The 21,566-nt window shown below is 49.7% G+C and overlaps 5 protein-coding genes across 5 annotated transcripts; 3 read left to right on the top strand and 2 right to left on the bottom strand.

Annotated features, from left to right (window-relative positions):
• Positions 1–451: 451 nt before the first annotated feature.
• Positions 452–3,136, top strand: HOO65_030056 (uncharacterized protein; the record flags this gene model as incomplete). The annotated part of the gene is made up of 1 exon (XM_071000302.1): positions 452–3,136. The coding sequence occupies one exon, from the start codon at positions 452–454 to the stop codon at positions 3,134–3,136; it is 2,685 nt and encodes an 894-aa protein (XP_070859735.1).
• Positions 3,137–5,505: 2,369 nt separating this feature from the next.
• HOO65_030055 (uncharacterized protein) lies at positions 5,506–6,921 on the top strand (the record flags this gene model as incomplete). The annotated part of the gene is made up of 2 exons (XM_071002189.1): positions 5,506–5,903; positions 5,976–6,921. 2 exons carry the CDS (start codon positions 5,506–5,508, stop codon positions 6,919–6,921), a joined length of 1,344 nt encoding a protein of 447 aa, XP_070859734.1.
• Positions 6,922–7,319: 398 nt separating this feature from the next.
• Positions 7,320–13,724, bottom strand: HOO65_030054 (uncharacterized protein; the record flags this gene model as incomplete). The annotated part of the gene is made up of 1 exon (XM_071000301.1): positions 7,320–13,724. One exon carries the CDS (start codon positions 13,722–13,724, stop codon positions 7,320–7,322), a length of 6,405 nt encoding a protein of 2,134 aa, XP_070859733.1.
• A 1,853-nt stretch (positions 13,725–15,577) lies between these two features.
• On the top strand, positions 15,578–17,158 carry HOO65_030053 (L-amino acid oxidase; the record flags this gene model as incomplete). The annotated part of the gene is made up of 2 exons (XM_071002131.1): positions 15,578–15,615; positions 15,670–17,158. The coding sequence occupies 2 exons, from the start codon at positions 15,578–15,580 to the stop codon at positions 17,156–17,158; spliced, it is 1,527 nt and encodes a 508-aa protein (XP_070859732.1).
• A 373-nt stretch (positions 17,159–17,531) lies between these two features.
• On the bottom strand, positions 17,532–20,663 carry HOO65_030052 (Duf221 domain protein; the record flags this gene model as incomplete). Its single annotated transcript, XM_071001841.1, has 2 exons — positions 17,532–20,483; positions 20,532–20,663. The coding sequence occupies 2 exons, from the start codon at positions 20,661–20,663 to the stop codon at positions 17,532–17,534; spliced, it is 3,084 nt and encodes a 1,027-aa protein (XP_070859731.1).
• Positions 20,664–21,566: the final 903 nt, after the last annotated feature.

Below are 21,566 nucleotides of genomic sequence, written 5' to 3'. Positions count from 1 at the left end.
ACTGCATATCAAACTTAGATATGACACTTTCTAGCTCCAAGGACAAGTCCAGCTCTTCTAAATGCTGATTAGGGTTATGACGCCACAAAAAGCCACAATGACATGTGTATCTTCAGCAAATCAATCAGCGATAATTTGACACCTTTTCTCATGAAAAAAAAAAAGAAATTGTATGCCACTCCAAACATTTCCATCTAGATCTTGTCAATTAAGTACTGGCACCCAGGGTGCACTATCATAATTTCATCGACTCATTAGTCTTCAAGAGATAGGGCTTCACAACTTTACTTTTCTACCTTGCTTTGTTCTATTACCCCTGTTCACTATATATCATTAGAATCCTGCTTTTTGCATCCCTGTAAGTAGTCTTGAAACTTGTCATGCTGCACATGTTTATACTGACTTCATCATTGCAGTAGAACTGAGTTGTAAGCAGCTTAAGCTTTTGAACATGGCTACTCAGGTAGCTAGAGACCTTTCTTTTGGTGGGGTTGCAAACCTCACCTCATTCGAAGACGTCCGCCGATACGCAAACTGGCCCGAGGATGTCCAAGCTCCACCGCTTTTCGCTTTTTGCTCCCAAGATGGTGTCAAATCAAATATCCGGGACATGTCTCTTGTCCTTATTCAGTCAATTGCTGAAAAGTTCCCAAAATTGGGAAAGCAACCCGATGAACTCGGTGGATATCCTGATGGTGTCAATCTAGACAACTTCAAAGTGCATCTTTCCTTGAAAAGCGGCTTCGATGTGTGGGTTAATCATAATGCTATTTCAGACGATATTGTCAACAATGTCATGATTCCTGAGGTCAAGCAAATTATTCATGAAGCCCAAAAACAGGTGAAGAAACGCCGTCCCAATGCTTTTCTTGAAATGGAAGAGAACATAGAACGAGCATTCAAAATTCCTGAAAAGGCCCATCCTGCATATGGATACCCCAGTCAGAATCTTTGTGATGATCTTACAGCATATCACCAAGCATTCAAACAATCCTCCAGGGAGTACTTATCCCCTTACACATCGATTGTTGCGCCATCAGGTACAGGAAAATCATATACTGTCTCACAGCTGGCTGTGAAGCATAACAAGTATGTGATATACTTGAACTTTGCTCCACCAGGGCATGCAGGCTACCCTGGTAGATCACCATATACACCATTGATTCTGAAAACCCTAGATCAGGTCAATTCCAGGGCGTCTTTCCTTGCAAGGCGCAACATAATGGAATGGAAGTGGGCTCTCATCATGAAGACATTATTGTGTTTGGCTAGGGCAGCTCGTGCCTCTGGAATCAGCCCTGAAGATTTCTTCCGTTATCAAACTGAGAAGCAATATGCTCCTGTGCAGGAGAAGATCGATTCTACCCTTACTTTCGTTATCGAGGCTACACAGTCATCTTGCCCAAGAGGTGAACATTCTAGATCATTGCCTGATTTTGCACCTTTTAGTGGTCATTTTCAAAGTGTATTTAGAGATGATACAAGTGACAGTGATGCTGAGAACAGTGACGAAGACAGCAGCGAGGACAATATCCAGGACACCAGTGACCTGAGAAATGAGTACTCCAGTGAGGATGACTACAAGGCCAATGCTGAAGACTGTGACATGGATGATGATTCTCAACATCAGATCAATGATCAGGATTCGCAATCTGATCTCCAATTTGTCATTTGCATTGATGAGGCTCGAAATCTTTTGTTCGACAGAATAGAAAGAATCTCGCTGCCATTCCGTTCCCTCCGCAGTGCGTTATGGTTCATTTCCCAAGAGCACCAAGAAACATCATTCTTTGCTGTTTTCTTGGATACAGCATCTACGATATCGAACTTTACTCCCCCTGCTATTAAAGATCCCAGCCAAAAAGTCGCTCTACATGATCGGCCAGGCCGGAAGATTTTCCCTCCCCATTTTCGCTTTTTTACCAAACACCTCTATGCTGAGCCAACGCCAGATCAGCCTGTGGCACCAAGTACATCCCTTGCAACACTGTTGACATTTGGCCATCCTTTATGGGGAGCACTAGCCCTTCAAGGAGGCTCTGAAGGTCGCATCATGGAACTTTGCATGCAAAAGTGTGAGCCTTATCTATGTAATGTTGCCTTCGATGATGAGAGGAGAACTGGACTCCTTGCACTTATTTCCTACCGGATTCCTTTCAATTTCTGCTCCTTCACCCTAGCAGAGAGACTTGTTTCTGGTTGGATGCATTGTTTAGTGGATGTTTCGGAAGATCGTGAAAAACTCATGGTTGTACAACCTACGGACCCTATTCTCGCCATAGCTGCCTATAGGCATGGTGTGACTCTGGGAGAGAAACTTGTAGAAGTACTCGAGGTACTGGATCACTTTCTTTACTGGCAAAGTGTCAATGTTGGAGATATTGGGGAGTTTGTTGCAGGCCTCATCCTCCTGCTTGCATTTGATGCTAATGTAGGGCAATCTCCTAAACCCATCCCTCTGAAAGGCTTTGTCCAGTCCCTGCTTGGAAAGCAAGCTGCGACAAAATTTGCTGCTGTTTGTCGGAAACATTTGTCTGGTGAGGTCAAGGAAATGTTTTCACATGGTCAGGTGTTTTTCAATCGGTTTTATAGGCGCATTACTAAACCGACAATGAGTGACCTCTACAAGATGTACAGGACCTGCACTGCTTGCTATCTCCCTACCGGCTTGTATGGGGTTAGTATTCTCATTCCAGTTTTCATCCCCAAGACACAAAATCGAGAAGCATACTTTGGCTGTATCCTTGTACAGGTCAAAAATCGGCCCTATGATGACTTTGATGATTCCATGAAGAATTCGGCTTATGATTACATCGATACTGGATGTAAGCAGCTCGGGTTTGATGAAGTGCCCACGGTTGGCTTGACGATGTGTTTGCAGGGTAAATCAACTGGCACTGCAGTTCGCCCTCCGTCAGGCAGCAACAAGACCAATCTTGGTATCATCCTGTCTGTTGGCCTTGACTCGGAACAGTATCCGATATTTGTGGGCTCGCGGACTCGCAATGGCAGCCAGGGGAATGAACAAGTCTTGCAAGCTTTGCAGTCATTGGTATCTGAGGTGAACAAGATGGTTCTTGAAGAGAACAAGGATGCACGTCAATACTTGACATTCCAGTCGGAGTTTCTTCCATGATCGAAGGAGAGGAAGCGACGGGTTTTGTGCCGTGTCGTTGGTATTTTCATCACTTGGGTAGATATTGTTACCAGTTCTAGTGCATCGGTTGCCCAACACTAATATTTATTTCAATACACAATCGGTTTTGATAGTGTAGTCATGGCTAGATTTGCCACGCACTTCAATCAAGAAAAAGATAGTTGCGTACTTTGCATCCACGTGGGCAGTTATGTCTCAATCGCCTGTAATCCTTTTCAAATTCTCCATTGTCAGTCCTAGCTACAATGATGTGCGGCGGTTCCGTTCTAGCAAGGCCCTTCTATCTGGACACGTGGAAAGGGCGCTCATTCGGGACACTGGCTCCGAGCGGACAGTATTGTTTCTGACCTTTCAATCACCATCCCTCATCATCGAGGCGTGATCGGCCTCTCATCTATCCCCGTGCTCCTGCAAGCCTGATACGTTAATCTTTTGCCGATTCTTAACACCATAACTTTGCTTCAGCATCAACTAGATCGTTGCCTCTTACTCCCATGTGTCCTAGGACCCACAGCACTCGGGCAAGCCTTCCAGGTGTCTCATCTGCCCAGGCTATTAGGATCCGTCTTGTCTTGTCCACTGTTTCCTGTGACGTGCTGTTTTTGGTGGCTGCATTGCGGAGTCGGTCCACAACTCCTCTGTTGTCTAGACACAGCCAGATTTCTCCAGCTCCTTCGCGAGCTGTTGCTCGCTTAGTTGCCTCGAGAGCGCCAACTGCCTCCGCATCTGCCACCTCGAAAGTGGGGCCGCTAGATCCCTGTATCATTCATAAGAACTAATAGAAGCCAAAGTCGATATGCAAGGACCGATCAACTCTCCCTCCTACAACCCTCGGGGGGGTACCTTTGAGGTCTGGCACCTCCCCTTTTTTTTCAGGTTTCTGGTGGAAAACGTTTATGACACCGATAACCGTTTTTTCATTCTTTTTATGGCAAATGAGCTGTGATGCCTTGAGGCCGCACTTACCCAACCTTGAGGTTAACCTCGTCGTCGATCCACCCCCTTTTCCACGACACCTTTTTCGCGATCGTCAACACCTCATCGCCGCAACACCAATCCACCTCAAGGAACACACCATCACACACTCAGGACTAAACTTTGAGAGTTCACACAGTCCAAAATATTTCCTATGTTTTTTCCTTTTGTTTTCTATTCTTTCTTGCGGTCCTGTCCGACGACAGACTGGTGACTGTTGGGTCAAGTCACTGGAAAGGGGACTGCCTCGAGGCCACATCCACACCAAACAGGCAGCGCATTGAAGAAGTGGAAGGACGAACCACGAGCCCTGGATGCTCACACAGTCTGGATATTAGCCCGATATGCCGGATAGGAAGGGCTTCCCAGGCTGCACTGGAATCTGCTGTCCTGACTTCGTGATCATCACGATTTCTGGGCACTGCAGAATTTTCAGAGGATCGAATGATTGTGGGGAAGTTGGGGCAGACTCCCCTCTTCTGGGTTTAGGGTTGGTCTGGGGTTACCGGTGGGGTAAGGGGAAAGAAGGGAAAAATACGGGAAGTCTTCTTCCCTGCCTTTTCCTCTCTTCCCCTTACAAGGATGGAGTCCAACAGAAAGGTCCTAAGACACCAAGAAGTGATCGGACCCGGGCGGTGGACGAGGAACCCGACCCACTCAATAAATGGAGATAGAAAAAGCAGTCTTCTCACGGCCGAATCGAAAAGTCTGGACTCGAAAAACCTACATTTTTCTTGATCTGATCCCACGTCATAGAGATCCACGGAGCCACGACGCAGGTCAAGCTTAGATAGCTTTAGGTAGAGAATAAATACAACAACAACAACAACAACAACAACAATGCAAGGACCGATGGTGTAGTTGGTTATCACGTTTGTCTAACACTTCATTTGCGAATGGATGGACACAAAAGGTCGGCGGTTCAAGTCCGCCTCGGTTCAACTTTTTGCCTGTTTCCATCTTGTTGATCGTCTCTTTTTTTTTTCTTTTTTTTTTTTCTCATCCGCCTCCCCGCCTTGCCTAGGTGACGATTTGATCTTGTTCAAGATTTGCGTTCATCATCCTAAAGTTTTACATACATTTCTTAGAATCATAGTGCGTGTGAGACCTCTCCGCTTCGCACATGGCAATTAGTGATACCGAGTAGGAGACATACGTAAGTGAGGCAAAGTCCAGACATTATTTTCTTACTCTCACCGACTCACATGGTCATCAGCGTCTTCACACATGATCGGTATATAGACAGCAGGCTTCTTATACCTATTCTCCTTCTCTTGCTTCTCGCCAACTACCTTTGCAACCATCTTGATTCCTCGTTTCACCAACTATAGCGTTCTACCTTGCTGCTATTAAGCTGTCTACTACGTACCAACATGCTCTCAAAGCTCCTCACCATCGGCGTTCTCATTGCCTGCTCCGCCCTGGGCGTACGCATGACTATGTTTCTAGGCTTTCACAACGGCCTGATGGGTGTCATTGGCAATGCCCTATCCTCTCCAGCTCTGCAAACACCCACATCTTCCACCACCACCGTTTCAGCTATCCCATTTCCTGCTGGCCCCCAGCCCTTTGTTATCAGCTATACTGGACTTGGTCCTATTGATCGACTTCTAGGAGATCTCATCGCCTACTTCACTCTACTCATGCATACCCCGCAAAACTGGCCTGCGCGTGCAGCGTGGACTTACATTATGTTTCAATTCTACGGCATTTGGCAGGCTGTGCAACTCGAAGGCTACCGCCTAGGCAACGCCAACAGGGCTATTAGACAGTGAGTTCCTATTGCTACATTCCCCCCAGCGCTGCTCCTCTTCGTCATTAACAAAGCTTCCGTTCCGTTTAGCACCGCTATTCTTGGCGTCATCTTCCAGGTCGCTTCTCTGACATTTACGCTTCCTATCTACCTAATCATACACATTCTCACGGATCCATCCGTCACCGTACCCGGGTCTCTGCGTGTACCTCGCGCTGACCGTGTGGCAGCTCCACTCGCAGGCTTCCTTTCGTTTACGCTGCCAGCTATGGGGATGGGCCTGCCAGGTTTTCTAAAGACTCCCACGTACCACTACGTCTCAGCCTTATGGCAGGTCTTCCCAGTCACCCAGACAGTTTGGCATCGATTATGCCGCCAGATATTCCGACTTGAGGGTGCCGACAGTGGTGTGAATACAGTTCCCATGCATGTTGAAGAGATCGAAGTGTCTGAGCAATTTGAGGCTACTGGCGAGGCCATCAAAGTCGAAAAAGAAATCATCACTGCTACTAGCAGCAACATCACAACCAAGACTCCCGCATCGCCAACCCATTTCTCCATGTCCCAAGGCCTGCCAACAGCCTACAGCGATGCCTTCTTCCAGGGCATAGTTTCGCACGTAACTCTGTTGACACTCGTCCTACTCCCTCCTGGAACGCCGGGTCTTCCCCCTGTCTTGCGCCATCTAGCTACCCAGTTCACTTTTTCCACCGTCTTCACACCGTTCACATTCAGAACCTCCCCGGTTATTGAAAGCAGTATGCTAGAGAACTATGCTGCTGGCGCGAGCACTCAGGGACCTCTACTTGGAGCTCTAGCCTTGAGCTTTTTGCAATGGGATCTGTTCTTTAGCTCTGTCGCCTACTTGACATGGGTGGTCTACGATTCGTCCAAAGCTAGCAAAGAGAACAAAAAGAATCCCGGCTTCCTCAGGATCCTTTGTGAGGTTCTTGTTTGGACTCTGTTGGGAGGTCCGGCGGCTGCTGGAGCCGTGATGCTAAGCAAGCGAGACAAGGGCCATCTTGCACTAGCTTAGAACAGCAATACAAGAACACCACACAGCACGAATGACCAGGTAGGAGGTGCAAGCTTTTAAGGTTAGTCTGTGGATAGTTGTCTGTCCCATTTAGTTACTTATTCTATTTTAGTGTAAATCTATCAAAAGGGGAATATAAAATCCAGAATATACAACAAGCAGCAATGAAAAAGCAAGCAAAACTCCACCAACAAAAAAGAGAAAAAGAAGATTGATGGCGGATCATAAGGTCGTCGTATCATAGCAGCAGCGCCAAAATCGAATGGAAGAGAGCACACCCCCAAGCTCAAGGAGTAAGCACGAGGGCAAACGAAGAAAAAGGAAGTCAACAAAATATAACAGAAAATCAGAAGAAACCAATCAGGATGCTGGGGACATGACTGTCTAAATCAAGCAAATCAAATATTGGCTCGAGCCGAATACCCTGCCTCGTCAGCACGCTGTCTATCCTGTTCCTCAAGAGCCCGTGCCCATTCGGCGTATTTAGCCAGTTGCTCAGGGGTATCAGCGCGTTGCTTGATCAATCCCTTCTTGCGTAGCCGGCGGCGGAGCTGACGCTTCCCTTCAACATTGAGAATAGTACTGTCAATTTTGGTAATGTCCGTGCCAGTCGCCCAGTCGAGGACGTCGGCAAAACAGTCGTCGGCATCTTGCACAGCCTGGTTGAGCATCTTGCGACCCTTGCCGCCTGTGACAAGCTGGTCAACCTTGACAGGAATGGCATATCCAAAGGTTGGATCGTCATTTTGCCAGACACACGGCGCCGAGCAAGTGACTGGACGGCAATAGCGATCACAAACCGCAGTCTCTAGAGTATACCAGAGGGCAAAAAGAGTGATGAGAATACCGACCATGGTGAGGCGAAAGGGTGCCTTGTTATAGACACGTGGTACGGGGATATCAACAGAGACTATGTCCATGGAGGTTGTAGACGGGCGGCGACGAAGGTTGAGGCCAGTGTACTTGGTCGTAGGCGAAGGAGGGGCAGTATCGGGGAGCTTGATAGAGGGAGAGGGAGGACGGGGTCTAGTTTCAGAAGCAGGCTTCGAAGAGAGCTTCGATGGCACGTCAATAAGTACTGGCTTGTTCCTCTTTCGAAGCTCTGCCTGGCTTCCAGAAGCATCGCCGTCTCCATGGGATGCAGCCCACATGCTGCTAGTGGCCATTTTGCCGTCGGTGTATGTCGACGAAATTAAAGTAGCAACATCGTCACCCTCAGAAGAAAACGACGAATAAAATGCCTCCTCTTTATGAGACTGAGGTTCAGGGCCTGGCTCAACCCTAACTTCATCGGCTAAGCCGACAGGCGAATCCCTGTTTTCAGATTGAGCCTGGACGTCAACAATCGGTTTGGCCTCCGCTTCTACAACATTCTGTGCCTCTGAAGTAACGCGGTCGACTTGTTTCGGCACATACTGCGTCTTGTGAGAGGTTTTGGAGGCCATGTTCTGGGACACATCCTTAGGCTCATCCTTGGCCTCGCTTCTGGCCCGGGCCTTGGCTACGACCAAAGGCGGCACGGCAGCAGCATTATCAACAGACTTATCCTCCCTTGGCTCGGGATTCTTGGCAGGCTGCACCGTCTGATGAACCATCGCACGCTTCTCTTCGGCCTCCTCGAATTTCTCTTGCCTCTTTTTCATCCGCTTCTGCCCTTCAATCTCAGTCTCGTGCTGGCGCAGTCTAGTCTCAAATTCCTCATCGTCGTCGGATTCCACGGCCGACGTGTTCTCCAAATAGTCGTTTCTAGGCACTTCGGTTGCTGTTGTCTCATGGCTTCTAGAAGAAACAGATCGGCCTGAGACACTATGTTCCAGTCTAGAGAGCCCCTGTTTAACGCTTCGTAGATTTTGCAGGGCTTTGTCGCATGCAGCTAGTTCTTGCTCAGGATTTCTTTCACTGTGGCTATCCCGAGTAGAACGGGCACTGCTACGGCGAGAAGATCTGTTGCTTATAGTTTTAGCTTTAGTTTGCGCTCGAGACCGAGATTCTTCTGCTTCAAGCTCCTCCTGCTGCGCCTTCATCAGTTCCGTATAATCATCAATATCAATAGTAGAGTCCTCAACTCCATACTGTCGCTTCAGCTCGCGCAGGTCCTCGCGCACAGAAGGTGGCTTAGCTGAGTTTATTGGGGCACGGCGGAAGGGCTGCGAGCGAGAACGAGTTCTAGGAATCTCCGAGGCTGAAGCCGCAGAAGTACGGCGAACCAAAGTACCCTGTTCATTATCACGATCCTGTTCGCGCTCTCTGCTAGAACTTGACTTGCTATTAGCAACACTCATTGAAGCGGTGCGACGACCATGGCCCTTGCCATTGTTTCCCTCAGCAATAACGTCCAATCTACTCAAGCTCAATTTAGACGATAAGCCCTTGTCCGCACCGTAAGAACCCAGGGCGCGGCCACTTGTGGTAAACGTGTCTATTTTAGAAATAGGGGGAGGACGAGGAGTTTCAATCGGGGTTCCATCAACAATTGCAGGCTCCAGCACAGGTGAGTCCATACTGGTTGTCGGGCTGGACATATGCTGTTGCTGGATACTAGCAAATTTTGACCCTTCTGACGTGATCCTAGAAGCTCCTCTGGAGGCAGGAGTGGGGCGAATCATGGCCGGATCGTTGAGCCTATATAGCTCGGTACCTGATGTATTACGACTCAAATGTCTAGCACGAGAGGATGAGTCGGTTGAAACTGCACGGCGGTGCATGTGTAGTAGGTCAAGATTGAGGTTTGGAATCAAGTCAGGAATTGGCGACGGGGCCAGGCCAGGTGACGAGTTAGCAGGAGATGTTGGGCTTAGAACACCACTCCTGGCCTTAATTTCAAAACGAGGAGGACTAGAGCGGGTGCGTGAGTGCATTTGGGGGCTTGTGACAGCAGCCGCATCCTGGTGAATGATAGGAGGGCTAATGGCGCGTGAATGTAGCTTCTCAGTCGCAGAGGTAGTATTAGAAACGGATCTAGACGACACGCGAGAGGCAACAGAGGCTCGAGACGTAGAACGAGACTTCGCTGCTCGGAACTGTCCACGACGAATTATTTCAACATCTGACTCAGATTCGACATCAACATCAGATGCGGACTCCACAACAGAAACTCGCCTTGAACTCGATTGGCTACTGTTGCGTCGCTTGAACAAAGATAACGACGAAGCAGGCAATGCCGATATTAAGAGAGGAGCCGAAGAGAAAGAGACATCTTCATTTCCGTGATGTTTTATGCCAACGGCAGGGGCTAGCTCAAAAGCAGTTGAGGCAGATGAGGCTGTGATAGTAGTAATAACAGCTAATGCACTATTGGGACGCTGGTGAGTCGAAGAGACAGAGTGAACTGTGGAGGCCGAGGCACTCCGCGGAAGCCGAGACGAAGAAGCTCGTCGATCAGCCCTGCGGTCAGCCTGTGAAGAGACTGAAGCGCTTCTTTGAGACTTAGCCTCAGATGAAACCGACGCAGACGAGACCTTTCGTGCATGTGATGAGAGCAGGGAGCTAGAGGAGCCTTTCCTGATAGGAGAAACTCCAGGACCATGAGCCACTGATGGATGGGCAGACAAACTTTGTTGGTTAGAGCCTCGTTGCAAATCAAGAGACTTTGATGTGGAAGAGTCCCGATCTCGGCGTGCTAGTACGGCTGATACGGGTGCAGAAATCGGATCAGAGTCGTCCTTAAGAGATTCAGGCGAGCCAGGGATAGGTGCAAGAGCAGTGTTCAGCGTGAGGGGAGGCTGAGGGTGTTCATTTTGAGAGACTGATAGAGATTCAGGGCTAGGGAAAGGCGCGGACGCAGACGCAATTTCAGATGCGGATAACGTCGGGACTGAATCACCAGACTGAGGAAGAGTAGGTGGAGAAAGAGGCGAAATGGGGCTGGGGCTGACTGGCCGGTTTTGGCTGGCCTGGGAAATGGCCTGTACAGCATTGACATCAGCATTGTCTTGATTCCCGGCCACCTCAACCACTTCCTCAGCCGCCTTTTCAGGTCCTTCATCTTTGACATCTTCAGCACGCTCTAGCCCAGCAGAAACAACATCATCACGAGTAGGTAAAGGCCCAGATATAGGCTTAGAGCGTGTGTGTTCCTCGTTAGCAGATACAAGCTTGGCCCGAGTCTTGGATGTTTCCACCGCAACTATCGTGCCATGTGATGCTTTGCGGACACCTGAAGCCTCATTGATAGCTCTTTCGTCATCATCTTTGGCAGAGTCCCCCTGTAGTGCCGCACTTCCTGTAGGTGCCGGCACAGGCTGAGGCTCATTGAGGGGTTCTTCCTCCTTAATTTCTTCGCATTCTTGAGGTAATGTAAAGTCTTCTTGGGCTGCCCCCACTGACACCTGCCCACCTCCTGCCTCATCTTTGTTTTCCACCCCTGATTCATCCTCTTCCAGAATTGAATCTTCACGTTGATGATGATGATGGCTTTCAACGGCATCTGGCGTTACAGGAGCATGACCCTTGATACGGATCTCCGGAGTGCTGATCCGCAAAGGCTCAATTGTCTCTACTACGCCCATCTCAGGTGGCGTGTCTTTTGCAGGTGGCGTAGGAGGTATCGACTCAAATGAGACAGGAGACTGAGGCGTTACAGCGGCGGCGGCTGACCGGCTATCTTTTGGCGGTGGTGTTTCAAAGAACTTGCGTTCAAATCTAGGAGATGTAACTGGGGATGCGAGGCCGTCTTTCTCATGCGAAGCATCGCCGAGAGCAGGAGCCGTCCGACGCCGGTGACTGACATAACTTGACAGGGAACGTGTACGCGGCTGAGAATTCAACTCCCTGATTTCTTCCAGCTTGGCAGACGCCACATTGCGCCGGGACTGGACTTCAATTTCTCGCTGGCGTATCTCTTGCAGTTTTGTGGCAGGTGTCTCTTCTTCCGGTTCTGAAAGTTCATGTAGTGGCATGATACCAGCGGGGGCGCTTTTCCTAGATTCGCGCCTCTCTCGTTCTGACTCACGCCAGCGATCAGGCGATTTGATGCTTTCAGTATCACGAAGGCTGCCACCATCAGGAGATCGCACATACCGGTCCCGAGACCTGACACTAGGCGATTCCAAGTCCCGTGCTCGGCTACGGTCCGGAGATCGAAGACTCAACGCTTCCATATCACGGGCACGGCGATCCGGTGATCTTACACTCAGAACATCGCCATCCTTGAGTCGGTGTTCTGGAGAACGCAGAATCGTGGTAGTTGTTGTGAGAACATGGTGGTGCAAATACTCGTTGCCGTCGCCATTGACCTCCTCGATAGCCTTTTCCAAGGCCCGAATCTCGTCCAGCCGGTTGTTGCTGAAACGTAAAGTGCGGTCATCCCGAGGCCCTAGTGAGCTACGAGCGCTCTTAGGGGTTTCCCCTTCATACGTACTTCGGGCGCGCCTCGGCGTCGATATGGCGCTGCCTGGAGAGGCTCTGGCACGAGGGCTATCCACTGCCTGAACTTCTATACCGGTTATATCATCTCCTACCTGCCACGAGTATAGGCTGTTTGGAGAGCGCCCGCTATAGCTACGTGAGTGGGTGAGGGCATGGCCAAGGGATGTGACGGGCCGTGAAGGTGGGGGAGTGGCCTGTATAGAACGGAAGCGCTGGTCATGGACAGGTGAAAGTGGAGGACGCGGAGATTGAAGAGGCTCGGGTGCTTTTTTGGGTTCGGGAGTAGCTTGGACGGCCTCTCCTGAGTCTTTGTTCTCGCCTCGCTTAACCAAACGCTTGAAAAAATTCTTACTTTTAGAAGGCGTCAGGCCCGGCGAGGCAGCCACATCCTTCTCCTTGTCTTTCTCCTTGTCCTTGTTCTTCTGACTTGAACTTGCACTGCTTGGCTCCCTCGACAGTCCGGGCACATACTTCAATAGACGACTCGATTTGGAAGCTGGTGATTTGACGCCATCGTCTGACACGAAAGAATTCATGGAACTCTTAGATCCACTTCTTCTTAAGCCACGAGTGAGAGAGGGTGATTTTGTGAGCTTGCTCCGGGTCTTTTCCTTGAGATCCTGGAACGTGCGCGCCTTGATAGTACCTACGTTCTCCGTGCTGGGCGAAGAGAGCAGAAGAGAGTTGCGCGAGCGCCCCAGGTTTTCGTTGTCGCGTGCATCAGAGTAGCGCGGCGCGGGGCTGGGAGAGAAGTCCATAGCAGCAGGCGAAAGGGGCCGTTGGAAGCGGTCCTGGGGCCTATCGTAGGTCTCCCTCTGGTCTTTTCGGTAGGATTTGCGACGGTCTCTTTCTCTTTCTCTCTGGTCGTAGCCCTCGCGATGATGCTGCTCTTGGTCGTAGGCTCGGTTTTTTTCGCGGCGGTCTTGCTCGTCGTAGTAGTCGGGGTCGTCGTAGCTAATCTCAGACTCCCCATCAAGGTCTGTAGCCACAGCGCCCTCGTCCTCCTCTAGGGCAATCCGGTAGGCTTCTGTAAGGGAAATCACTTGGGCGTGGCGCGTCACACTAGCCAGCGACGATCGGCGACGTGGTATTGGGACGCCTTCGGGTGTGATAGCGCCGAGCTCTCGCCTATTAGCACTAGACCAGCTTCGTTGTAGAGGGCTCTGGGGTGCCGATGCTCTGCCTCGTAGGCCTTCTATTGAGGCTGGGCGTTGGCGTCTCTGGCCGTGGACGCTCTGGGCTGGAGATTTTGTAGGGGTTGAGGAGCCAAGAATGGAGAACTCGGTGTCAGTAGCGGCAAACGAAGGAGCGTTGTAAGTGCCAAAAAGAGGCTTGCGGCCGTCACGGTCAATTACGAGCTTGCTATTGCTAGCGGCAGTTGTTGGGCGGCTGAGATCCGGTCGTATGCTGAAGAATTCGATGGGCTGTTGAGACATCTGGGTGGCTAGCGAAGAATATGGCTATTTTTCTAGACGGAGCTTCTGTTAGGAGTCAGGCAAGAATAGAGTTTGAAGCCCTGGCAGGTAGGTAGGTAGGTAGCTGTCTTACAAAGGGATGTATAAGAACAAAGAGGAGCTATGATTTTTGCACCCAACAAAATCCACTCTCGCCCAAGGCAAACGAGTAAGACTTGAGAGAAAGAAAGCGACGGTGCGCTGAGTGGACAGAGACGATAGCGGCGTAGATATATTAAAGAAAAACGCCTGATGGTCCAAACTTACTGCCATCTGGGGGTGACAGAGCTTGTTTGTTTTCCTGGGGCTTTTTGTCACAAGTAAACAAGATTGCAGTATGCGTACATGCAGACGAGATGCAAGGAACCGTAGAAGACGCACACAATGGGGAGAACTAAATTTAAAAAAAGGAAAAAAAAAAGAAAAAAAAAAGCTGAAAAGAGAGTAAAGGTAAGAGAGAAGACAGGGCGTAATGTAGGCAAATAGAAAACAAGGCGTGCGTCGAGGTGGTCGGTCGGGTTAGCTTCGTTGCCAGATTAAGCAGAGATTGGGCGGCAAGCAACCAAAAGTCGGCGGCTGAGCAGCAAATATATGATACAAAATTGGCAAGTAGAAAAGGAAAGCATCCAACAACGATTCAGCTGTGGATGTGCAGCGTAGCATAACAAGATGATTGTTTGAGAAACAGAAACAGGGGAAAATTCAGCATCAATTCAACTGCTGCTCCACGCGACGGGCAAGGCTGAAGGAAACGCAGAAGAAGCAAGATCAAGAACAAGAACAAGGCAGGGACGCGCCTTTACAAAAAGCAACAACTTAATCAGGCCGAACATCAGTGCTACCAGCACCATCAGCCCAAGCATCGTCGGTCGTTTTTAAGCGACCCAAATTTGGCAATAGCTAGCACCAGCAACACATTAAGCTTGGCTCAAGTTGTTGTCGACTCGACTTGGCCAGCCAATCAACATGACCAATTAGGATCTGCAGCCTCATCCAATCCCCAGGGTCCACATAACCCTACATGCTAATGACCAGTCTGCCAGCTGTATGCCAGCTGGCTCTGAGGTTGTCTTGCCAGTGCCTGACGTGAACTTTTTCCCTGAAGCCCTGGCAAGTTAAGCCCTTGCTAGTGAGCTATCTTTCCATGACAACCAACAGCCCCCTTTCTCAGCCCCTGTCTTGACTTTTTGTCCCCTTTTCACTCTATTTTTGTCTGTCTCTGGCCCCCCGTTTAGTTGGGCATCCATCCACATTCATAGTCCGTCCTAAAGTGGCTGTTCCCAGCCTCGTTTTCACCGATTGTTCTCTTCGTCCCTGTCTTGCGTCTGTGCACCGTGTAAGATCCATCGGCATAAGAAAGAATGCGTTGTATAAGCCTGTGCATGAATCAACGTGGAGAGCTGTCTCGCAGTGAGAAGGATTACAGATGTTGAGAAGAAGAATAAGAAGAAGAAGAATAAGAAGAAGGTAAGAACTAAGTGTAGGACTGGTTATTCGAAGGTCGGCCAAGAGTAAGAGTAGGAGGAGGACTATGAGACCATACCATGATGCTCATGCTACCGTAATTACGAGTCTGGGACCCAAACAATGAGAACAAAGGCAAAAGGAAAGACGAGAAACAAGCATGAAAGCATGGTGGAAGCGGTGTACTAGAAGGATTCGACTCGGTTTAGCCGGCGAGGAAACCCTTGCAGTGCCGTGCACATTTTAACCCTATTCACAGGTCTCGCCGGCTAAAGTATGTGCCGAGCCCCTAGCCCGATGACGGCTTCATGGTTTCTTGGCCATGTCCATCGACCCAGTTTCCACAAATATCCTACGCAAGTGCTCACACGATGCCCGATCTCGTCCCCCTCCGCCCTCTTGGCGGCATGTAAGGAACATTTCTCTTCTTATGTATTTGTTTGTTCGTTCACAACCCTAACAGGCTGTTTGCTAGGGAACAATACTCCTCCTCCCGCAATGTTCTCCATGTCACCGGCCGTGTTATCAACGTTACGCGGTACCGACTGCCACGGCCACTGGTAGAAAGTGCCATCCAAGATCATGTGATCGCAGGACTTGTCCAGTTGGGCCAAAAAGAACACTACTTGCGCGTTGCTATCGCTGATGAGGATTCTTTAAAGCCGTTGTTTGTGAGCGTGAGCGATTTAGATATTGCAGACCACGTTTCTTGGCACAAGATCCCAGGAAATCTTGCCGCCTATGAAGAGGCTCTTTTCGGAGCCCACGGGCTAATACAGGCAGACGTGGACAAGAACTGGCCGTTGGCGTCAGAGACAACAAGACCTCCCTGGTGTGTCAAGGTGTATATGCCAGAGCTGGCTGTCACCGGAGACGCAGCAAACTTCATTGACATTGCTTTTTCAGCACACCATGCAGTATGTGACGGCATGTCTGGCCGGATTTTCCACGAAGCGCTACTTAATGCCCTTTGCAGTCCTACGGCTGGCTCTGATGCGCAGTCTACAAAATTGCGTTTCTCTGGACCCGCCGCTGTCCACGATGCACAAGAAGCTTTGATCCCGTTCCGCTCGTCTGTTTCCTTCTTTGCGAATCTCTTGTGGTCTGAGTTCGCTCCATCTTGGCTCAAATGGGCGCCAATACTGCCATGGACTGGTCCTCCTATTGACATTTACAGGCCAATGAGCTCTGGCTTCAGCTTTATCAAGCTATCAGCACAGGGCTCTGCCCGCATTCTATCAGCCTGCCGAAAACACGATACAACACTGACGGCGCTTTTGCATACACTAATCCTGAAATCGCTTCTGAAGACAGTGAAGGAACTGCAGGCACCTAACGCTACAACCCGGTCATGCACGGCAATTGACCTTCGACGCTTGCTGCCTGCTGACATTCCCCGAAATACACTCGGCGACTATGTAGCCGGCTTAACACACGGCTTTGCGCCATCCGACGTTACCGCATTGCGCGATGTGAGGACGTTGCCGGCCACAAGCACCACTGCTGCCGGCATGGATCGCCTAGGCGAAGAAGTCTGGCGGGTTAGCTCGGCCATCAAGGCTGATATAAATGCGCAGATTAGTCTGTTGCCAGCAGATAATGCGGCAGGATTGCTCTCTTGGGTCTCCGACTTCCGTGCCCGATGGGCTAGCAAGAATGGAGAGCAGAGGGGCGAGGCATGGGAAGTATCAAACTTGGGTGCCATGGAGGCAGAGGTGGCAAAGCATACCACGGAATCTCACGATGCTACTGAGGGTTTCAAGTTGGAGCAAGTTGTTTTCACACAGTCCGGCATGGTGGTCGGCCCGGCACTGGGGGTGAATGTAGCCGGCATCAAGAAGGGCCCTGTATGTCTGACGATTACGTGGCAGAGACACAAAGATATGGATGACGCGGCAGAAGGGGTAGTACGGGATTTAAAGGACTGGCTGGGCCAGGATGAGGAGTCGTAATGTAGGCAAGAGTAGGCCCTGTATATCGTATCCGTGTGTGTATACATATTCTCAACAGCTACAGACATTAGTGTATGCTCGCTCACTCATACATTCTAATTAGTAGGATATACTATGCCTCGTAGAGCACAGGTTGTGGCTATTCACATCGCTTAAGCTGTCTATCCATTTGGGATACTCTATGACCCAAACCATGTAGTTTCATTTTAGTCTTTGTGACTTGTATCTCATTAAGAGACGGCTTCTATGTATAAAAGGCAAAAGGAAAATAAATAATATAATGTGTCATGCTATGCTATGTGCGCATGAAACCAAGATCAAGATGATTGCAGTAAATGAAAAGAAAGATGCCGAGGAAAAAAAAATAACCGCCTTACCACCCATCGCCTGGTCGGCGAGTCTGTCCTCCTCCCCGGAAGTAATCATATTGTGTAGGCTCAGGGGCCTCTGCTTGTGGCACTCCGCTGTACCCTTGGGGTCCACCTCCCAAAGCCCCAGTGCTGGGGCCAGGAACATGAACTATTGGCAACGATGGCTCGCGGTTGTGGTCACGAGGATCATAACCTTGGACACTCCGCGCTGGCGCAACAACTGCCATATCAGCCGCAGATGACATCAGGCCAGCAGATGAATCATTATTTTGCGCATACAGCGAAGGTTGGCCTAGGAAGGCATTATCAGGAGCAGGAAAATTAGACACGGGGGTGTGCGAACGGTAAGGTGCGTAAGAAGATGGGCCGTTGACAGCAGGCAGGGTCGGGCGAGTGCCGCCTGTCATGCCACCATATATCTGAGTTGGTGTCCCAGGCCGACTGTTATCGCTGAATGCCGAGCTAGGCGTATCCGGACGCATGATGTCTGATGGGTTACCATACAACACACCACCGCCACCATGTCCATCGGCAAACTCGGGCCGGTTCTTGTAGTACTGAAAGTCAAGCTGCGACTCAGATACCAGTTCAAATCCAGATACGCCAGATGTCTTTCCGGGATGACCCTGCTTCATCGCGTCCATGGCAAACGTGTCAGAGTATCCCGAGACACTCATGAAGTCGCCACCTCCACCAACGCCCACGCTGTCTCTTCCATTACTCAGCCGGCCCGAGTACACAATGTGCAGCATGTCCTGTGCCTTGGCATGGACCATAGGGGTTATCAATGGCTTGTACAGCGAAGGATGGCCAAATCGAGACGCAAGCTTCTCGCTACGCAGTCGACTGTCCTTGGATGGATCGATAACTTGTGTTTTGTTGATGTTTTCGCGGGAGAAGTAGTACATTTGGGAATCGAATACCTTGGTGCAGTAAATCTTGAACGCAATGACAATCACTGGTAAGGGAGCCAGACAGTAAGCCAAGGTTTCACGTCTTGTATCGCCTCGAGCCCAAACAATTAACAGAAATATGATCTGTGCCAGCAGAGTAGAGAATATCATCCGGTTATATAGCACACGCCAAATAAGACCCCCAGATTCGTTCTTAGTGATGAAGACATAGAGCAAGAGGTACTTCTTCAACCATCCGTCGATGATGAAGTATATGGCGGCGGCCGGTAAAACCAGAGGCTGGATTCCAGCGTAGAATAGGGTAACAGTAGAATAGAACAAAAAGTAGCTGTAGTAGCTGGCATAGTCAAATATCGGGGGCGCCGTCAATTCAATCAGTTCACGTGGCGTTGGGCTCGAGAACTTGCGCATGAAAAAGCCGTAAACTAGGGGCCACAGCTGTGCAAGATCGATAGCGGCACCAAGTTGGCGTTGTAGCAGCCAGTTGACCCAAAAAGGGCTGTTGCCACACAAAGACTCGAGAAGGGCGCTAGTCGGGTTGTTTTTGATAATGGCCTTCCAGGCATCCATACCTTTGCTAGTATCATCAACAACGCCTGCTATCACAGCCCAAATAGTGCTAAAGAGGGAGAAGACGATCAAGTTGTTGAAAACAAAGAAGGCGTATAGCTTGCTGGTGACATGGCGTTCTCTGCCCGTCTTGGTCCGATCTCCGGCCATGACGGCAAAGCGACGGAATACAATAGGAAGAACAAGATAGATCAGCGACGTCAGGGCAGGATTAGCTACACCCTGAAACATACCCCAGAACGTAGGGTGTGCCTTGAGTTCCGACTTGAAGGCAGGCCACACGCGGCCAAGATTGCTTAGATTGACGAGGAATATGGCAATCATAGCGTTAGGGACCACCCAAAGAACCGTAAGGAAAACAATCCACATGTTAATGATGATTCCTTTCCAGCTGCGAACAGATGGGGATAGAGGCATGTTGGGCCAGATCAAGTCCTCAGGCCGTGGGGCTAGTTCAATAGTTGATCCGCTAGGCTTCTTTCCACGGGTGGTGTAGGCAATGCTATGGGCTTCGGCAATATCTGAGTAGCTGGCAAAGCCGTATGTCATGGTGTTTCGACGATCGACAGTGGTGCGGACTTCGCGGATTTGAAACTCAAGATTCTTGATTCTCTGTGTCAAGTACTCGATGGCATCGACCTTCTGGCCCTTAGGGTAAGTCGAATATGAAGGGTCCTTTTTAGAGGGCTTGCACATAGGACGAGAGGGTGGAAGTTGAGTAGGGTTCTTGAGATATATGGCTAGCACCTTTTCCAGTTTTCTGACAATTCTCTCATGCTCGGCAATCAGAGTGGGGAGATCACGCACATTGCGGCCAATTGCAGTGCGTGCAAACGAAGAGCTCGGGGCGACGTTGTCGATAATGCGGGCAATACCTTCATCAGAGCAGCGATCACGGGGCAGATCGGTCAGCATTAGCGTCCGGGCGTGCAGGCTGTGTTGGTATTCGTGCGAATTAAAGTAGTCTCTGCGCAGCTGGGTAACCTTCCGATAGTTAAACCATAGGAAGAACATGATAGTAAAGGTTGTGACCCAGGCCGCAGCAACATCTGCCCAGTGCGACTTGCCCCAAACTGCCGATGGGCCGATATTGGAAAGCCAACTTCTTTGCTGCGTCTCTGTGCCGTTGTTCAAGTTCATAGGTATGATTATGGCGCAAACGCAAACACCCAAGAATACAAACATGTTGCGTAGCATTTTGGTGAAACGGATGAAGATGGCAGCATCTAGTCCAACATGAGCAATGACATCGGCTTCCGAAGTATGCCAGAGTGGTATGAACCACGACCAAGGCTCTTTTCCTAGCGGAGGGGGTGCATGTTTCTCATCGGCGTGTTTCAACTTTGGAGCATAGACGGACTGGTTGTAGGGCCTGAGAAGGGAGAAGCAGATGGCTATGAAGGCAGTGAAGCCAAAAGAAACCGCAATAGCCGTCCACAATGAAGTGGCAGAGATCTGGGGCGGGAATGGCTGTGTTAGTTTTGGCAGGGACTGGATAGACATCTAGACTCGACTTACATCGCCTGAAAAGGGATCCTTTAGCAGATCTAGAAGTTCCTGGCCAGCATCTAGATTCTCGTCGTCATCGTCGTCATCCCGAGCCATCAGATGTCTCAGCACTGTTGATACCGTTCTCGCAGAAATGGACATTGTGAAGATGGGGGCTGTTGGATATTTTGAGAGAAGCACAGACAGTCGCAGGCGTAGAGCCGCGTTAAAGCGTCACAGCGAACGCCACACAGCAAGTGCAGGGTTTGGGGGGGGGGGGGGGCAGACGAAAGTTGAGGGGAGGGTTTTCTTATTTTCTCAGTCTATTTTAGCTTTTTCCCAAGCGAGTGTCTGTATCGTACGCCTCGAGATAGTGTGCGATTGTAGAGAGTTAGGCGCAAGGGATCGTTATTTTTAGAGGAAATAGCCGACCAAAGCGAGGATGGTTGCTGTAGAGGGCGACGTGGGTTAGGTTATCGAGGGCTAGAATGAACGAATTGTTGATGGCAACAGAACAGCCAGTGCTGTCTCAAGATCGGGTCATAAATGGTCGTGATGGAAGGCTTAAGAAGCTGCGTATGCTATCTGAGGCAAACGAGCAGCAGAAGATCTTAAAACAAGCCAAAGTGCATGCAGGCTAAAAGGAAACGAGTGTGGTGCTGGCGGTAAACTATGACGAAGAGGCTTTAAAAAATGTACAGGTAAAACGAGAGTCAAAGAAGGAGAAGAAGAAAATACGAGGAGGAAAAAGGTCGAAGGAAGATGCTAAAGAAAAGAGAGGAGAAAGAGAAGGATAAGGAGCAAGAATTCAGGAGGATAAAAGTAGGAAGGAAAAAAAAAAAAAAGGAAAAAAAAAAGAGATGGTCAATGAATTTAGCAACTGCTTCTATGGAGAGGGTTTTTTTTACCAACCACGGCCCGGAGAGGAAGGCACGTCCGTATGCAAGTTATTGCACTTCTGTCGTGTTGAGTTTTGGCAACTACCAGAGACGACCCCTGTCCTCTTTCCTTGGTTGGCAACAATAATAACAAAGCACGTAGTAGCAACAAAGCTTGGCCCAAACT

Source organism: Ceratocystis lukuohia, assembly GCF_044167205.1.
Source record: "Ceratocystis lukuohia strain C4212 chromosome Unknown Supercontig3_pilon, whole genome shotgun sequence".
NCBI lineage: Eukaryota > Fungi > Ascomycota > Sordariomycetes > Microascales > Ceratocystidaceae > Ceratocystis > Ceratocystis lukuohia.
Note: the sequence above shows the minus strand (reverse complement) of the source record. Positions and strands in the feature narration are given on the sequence as shown.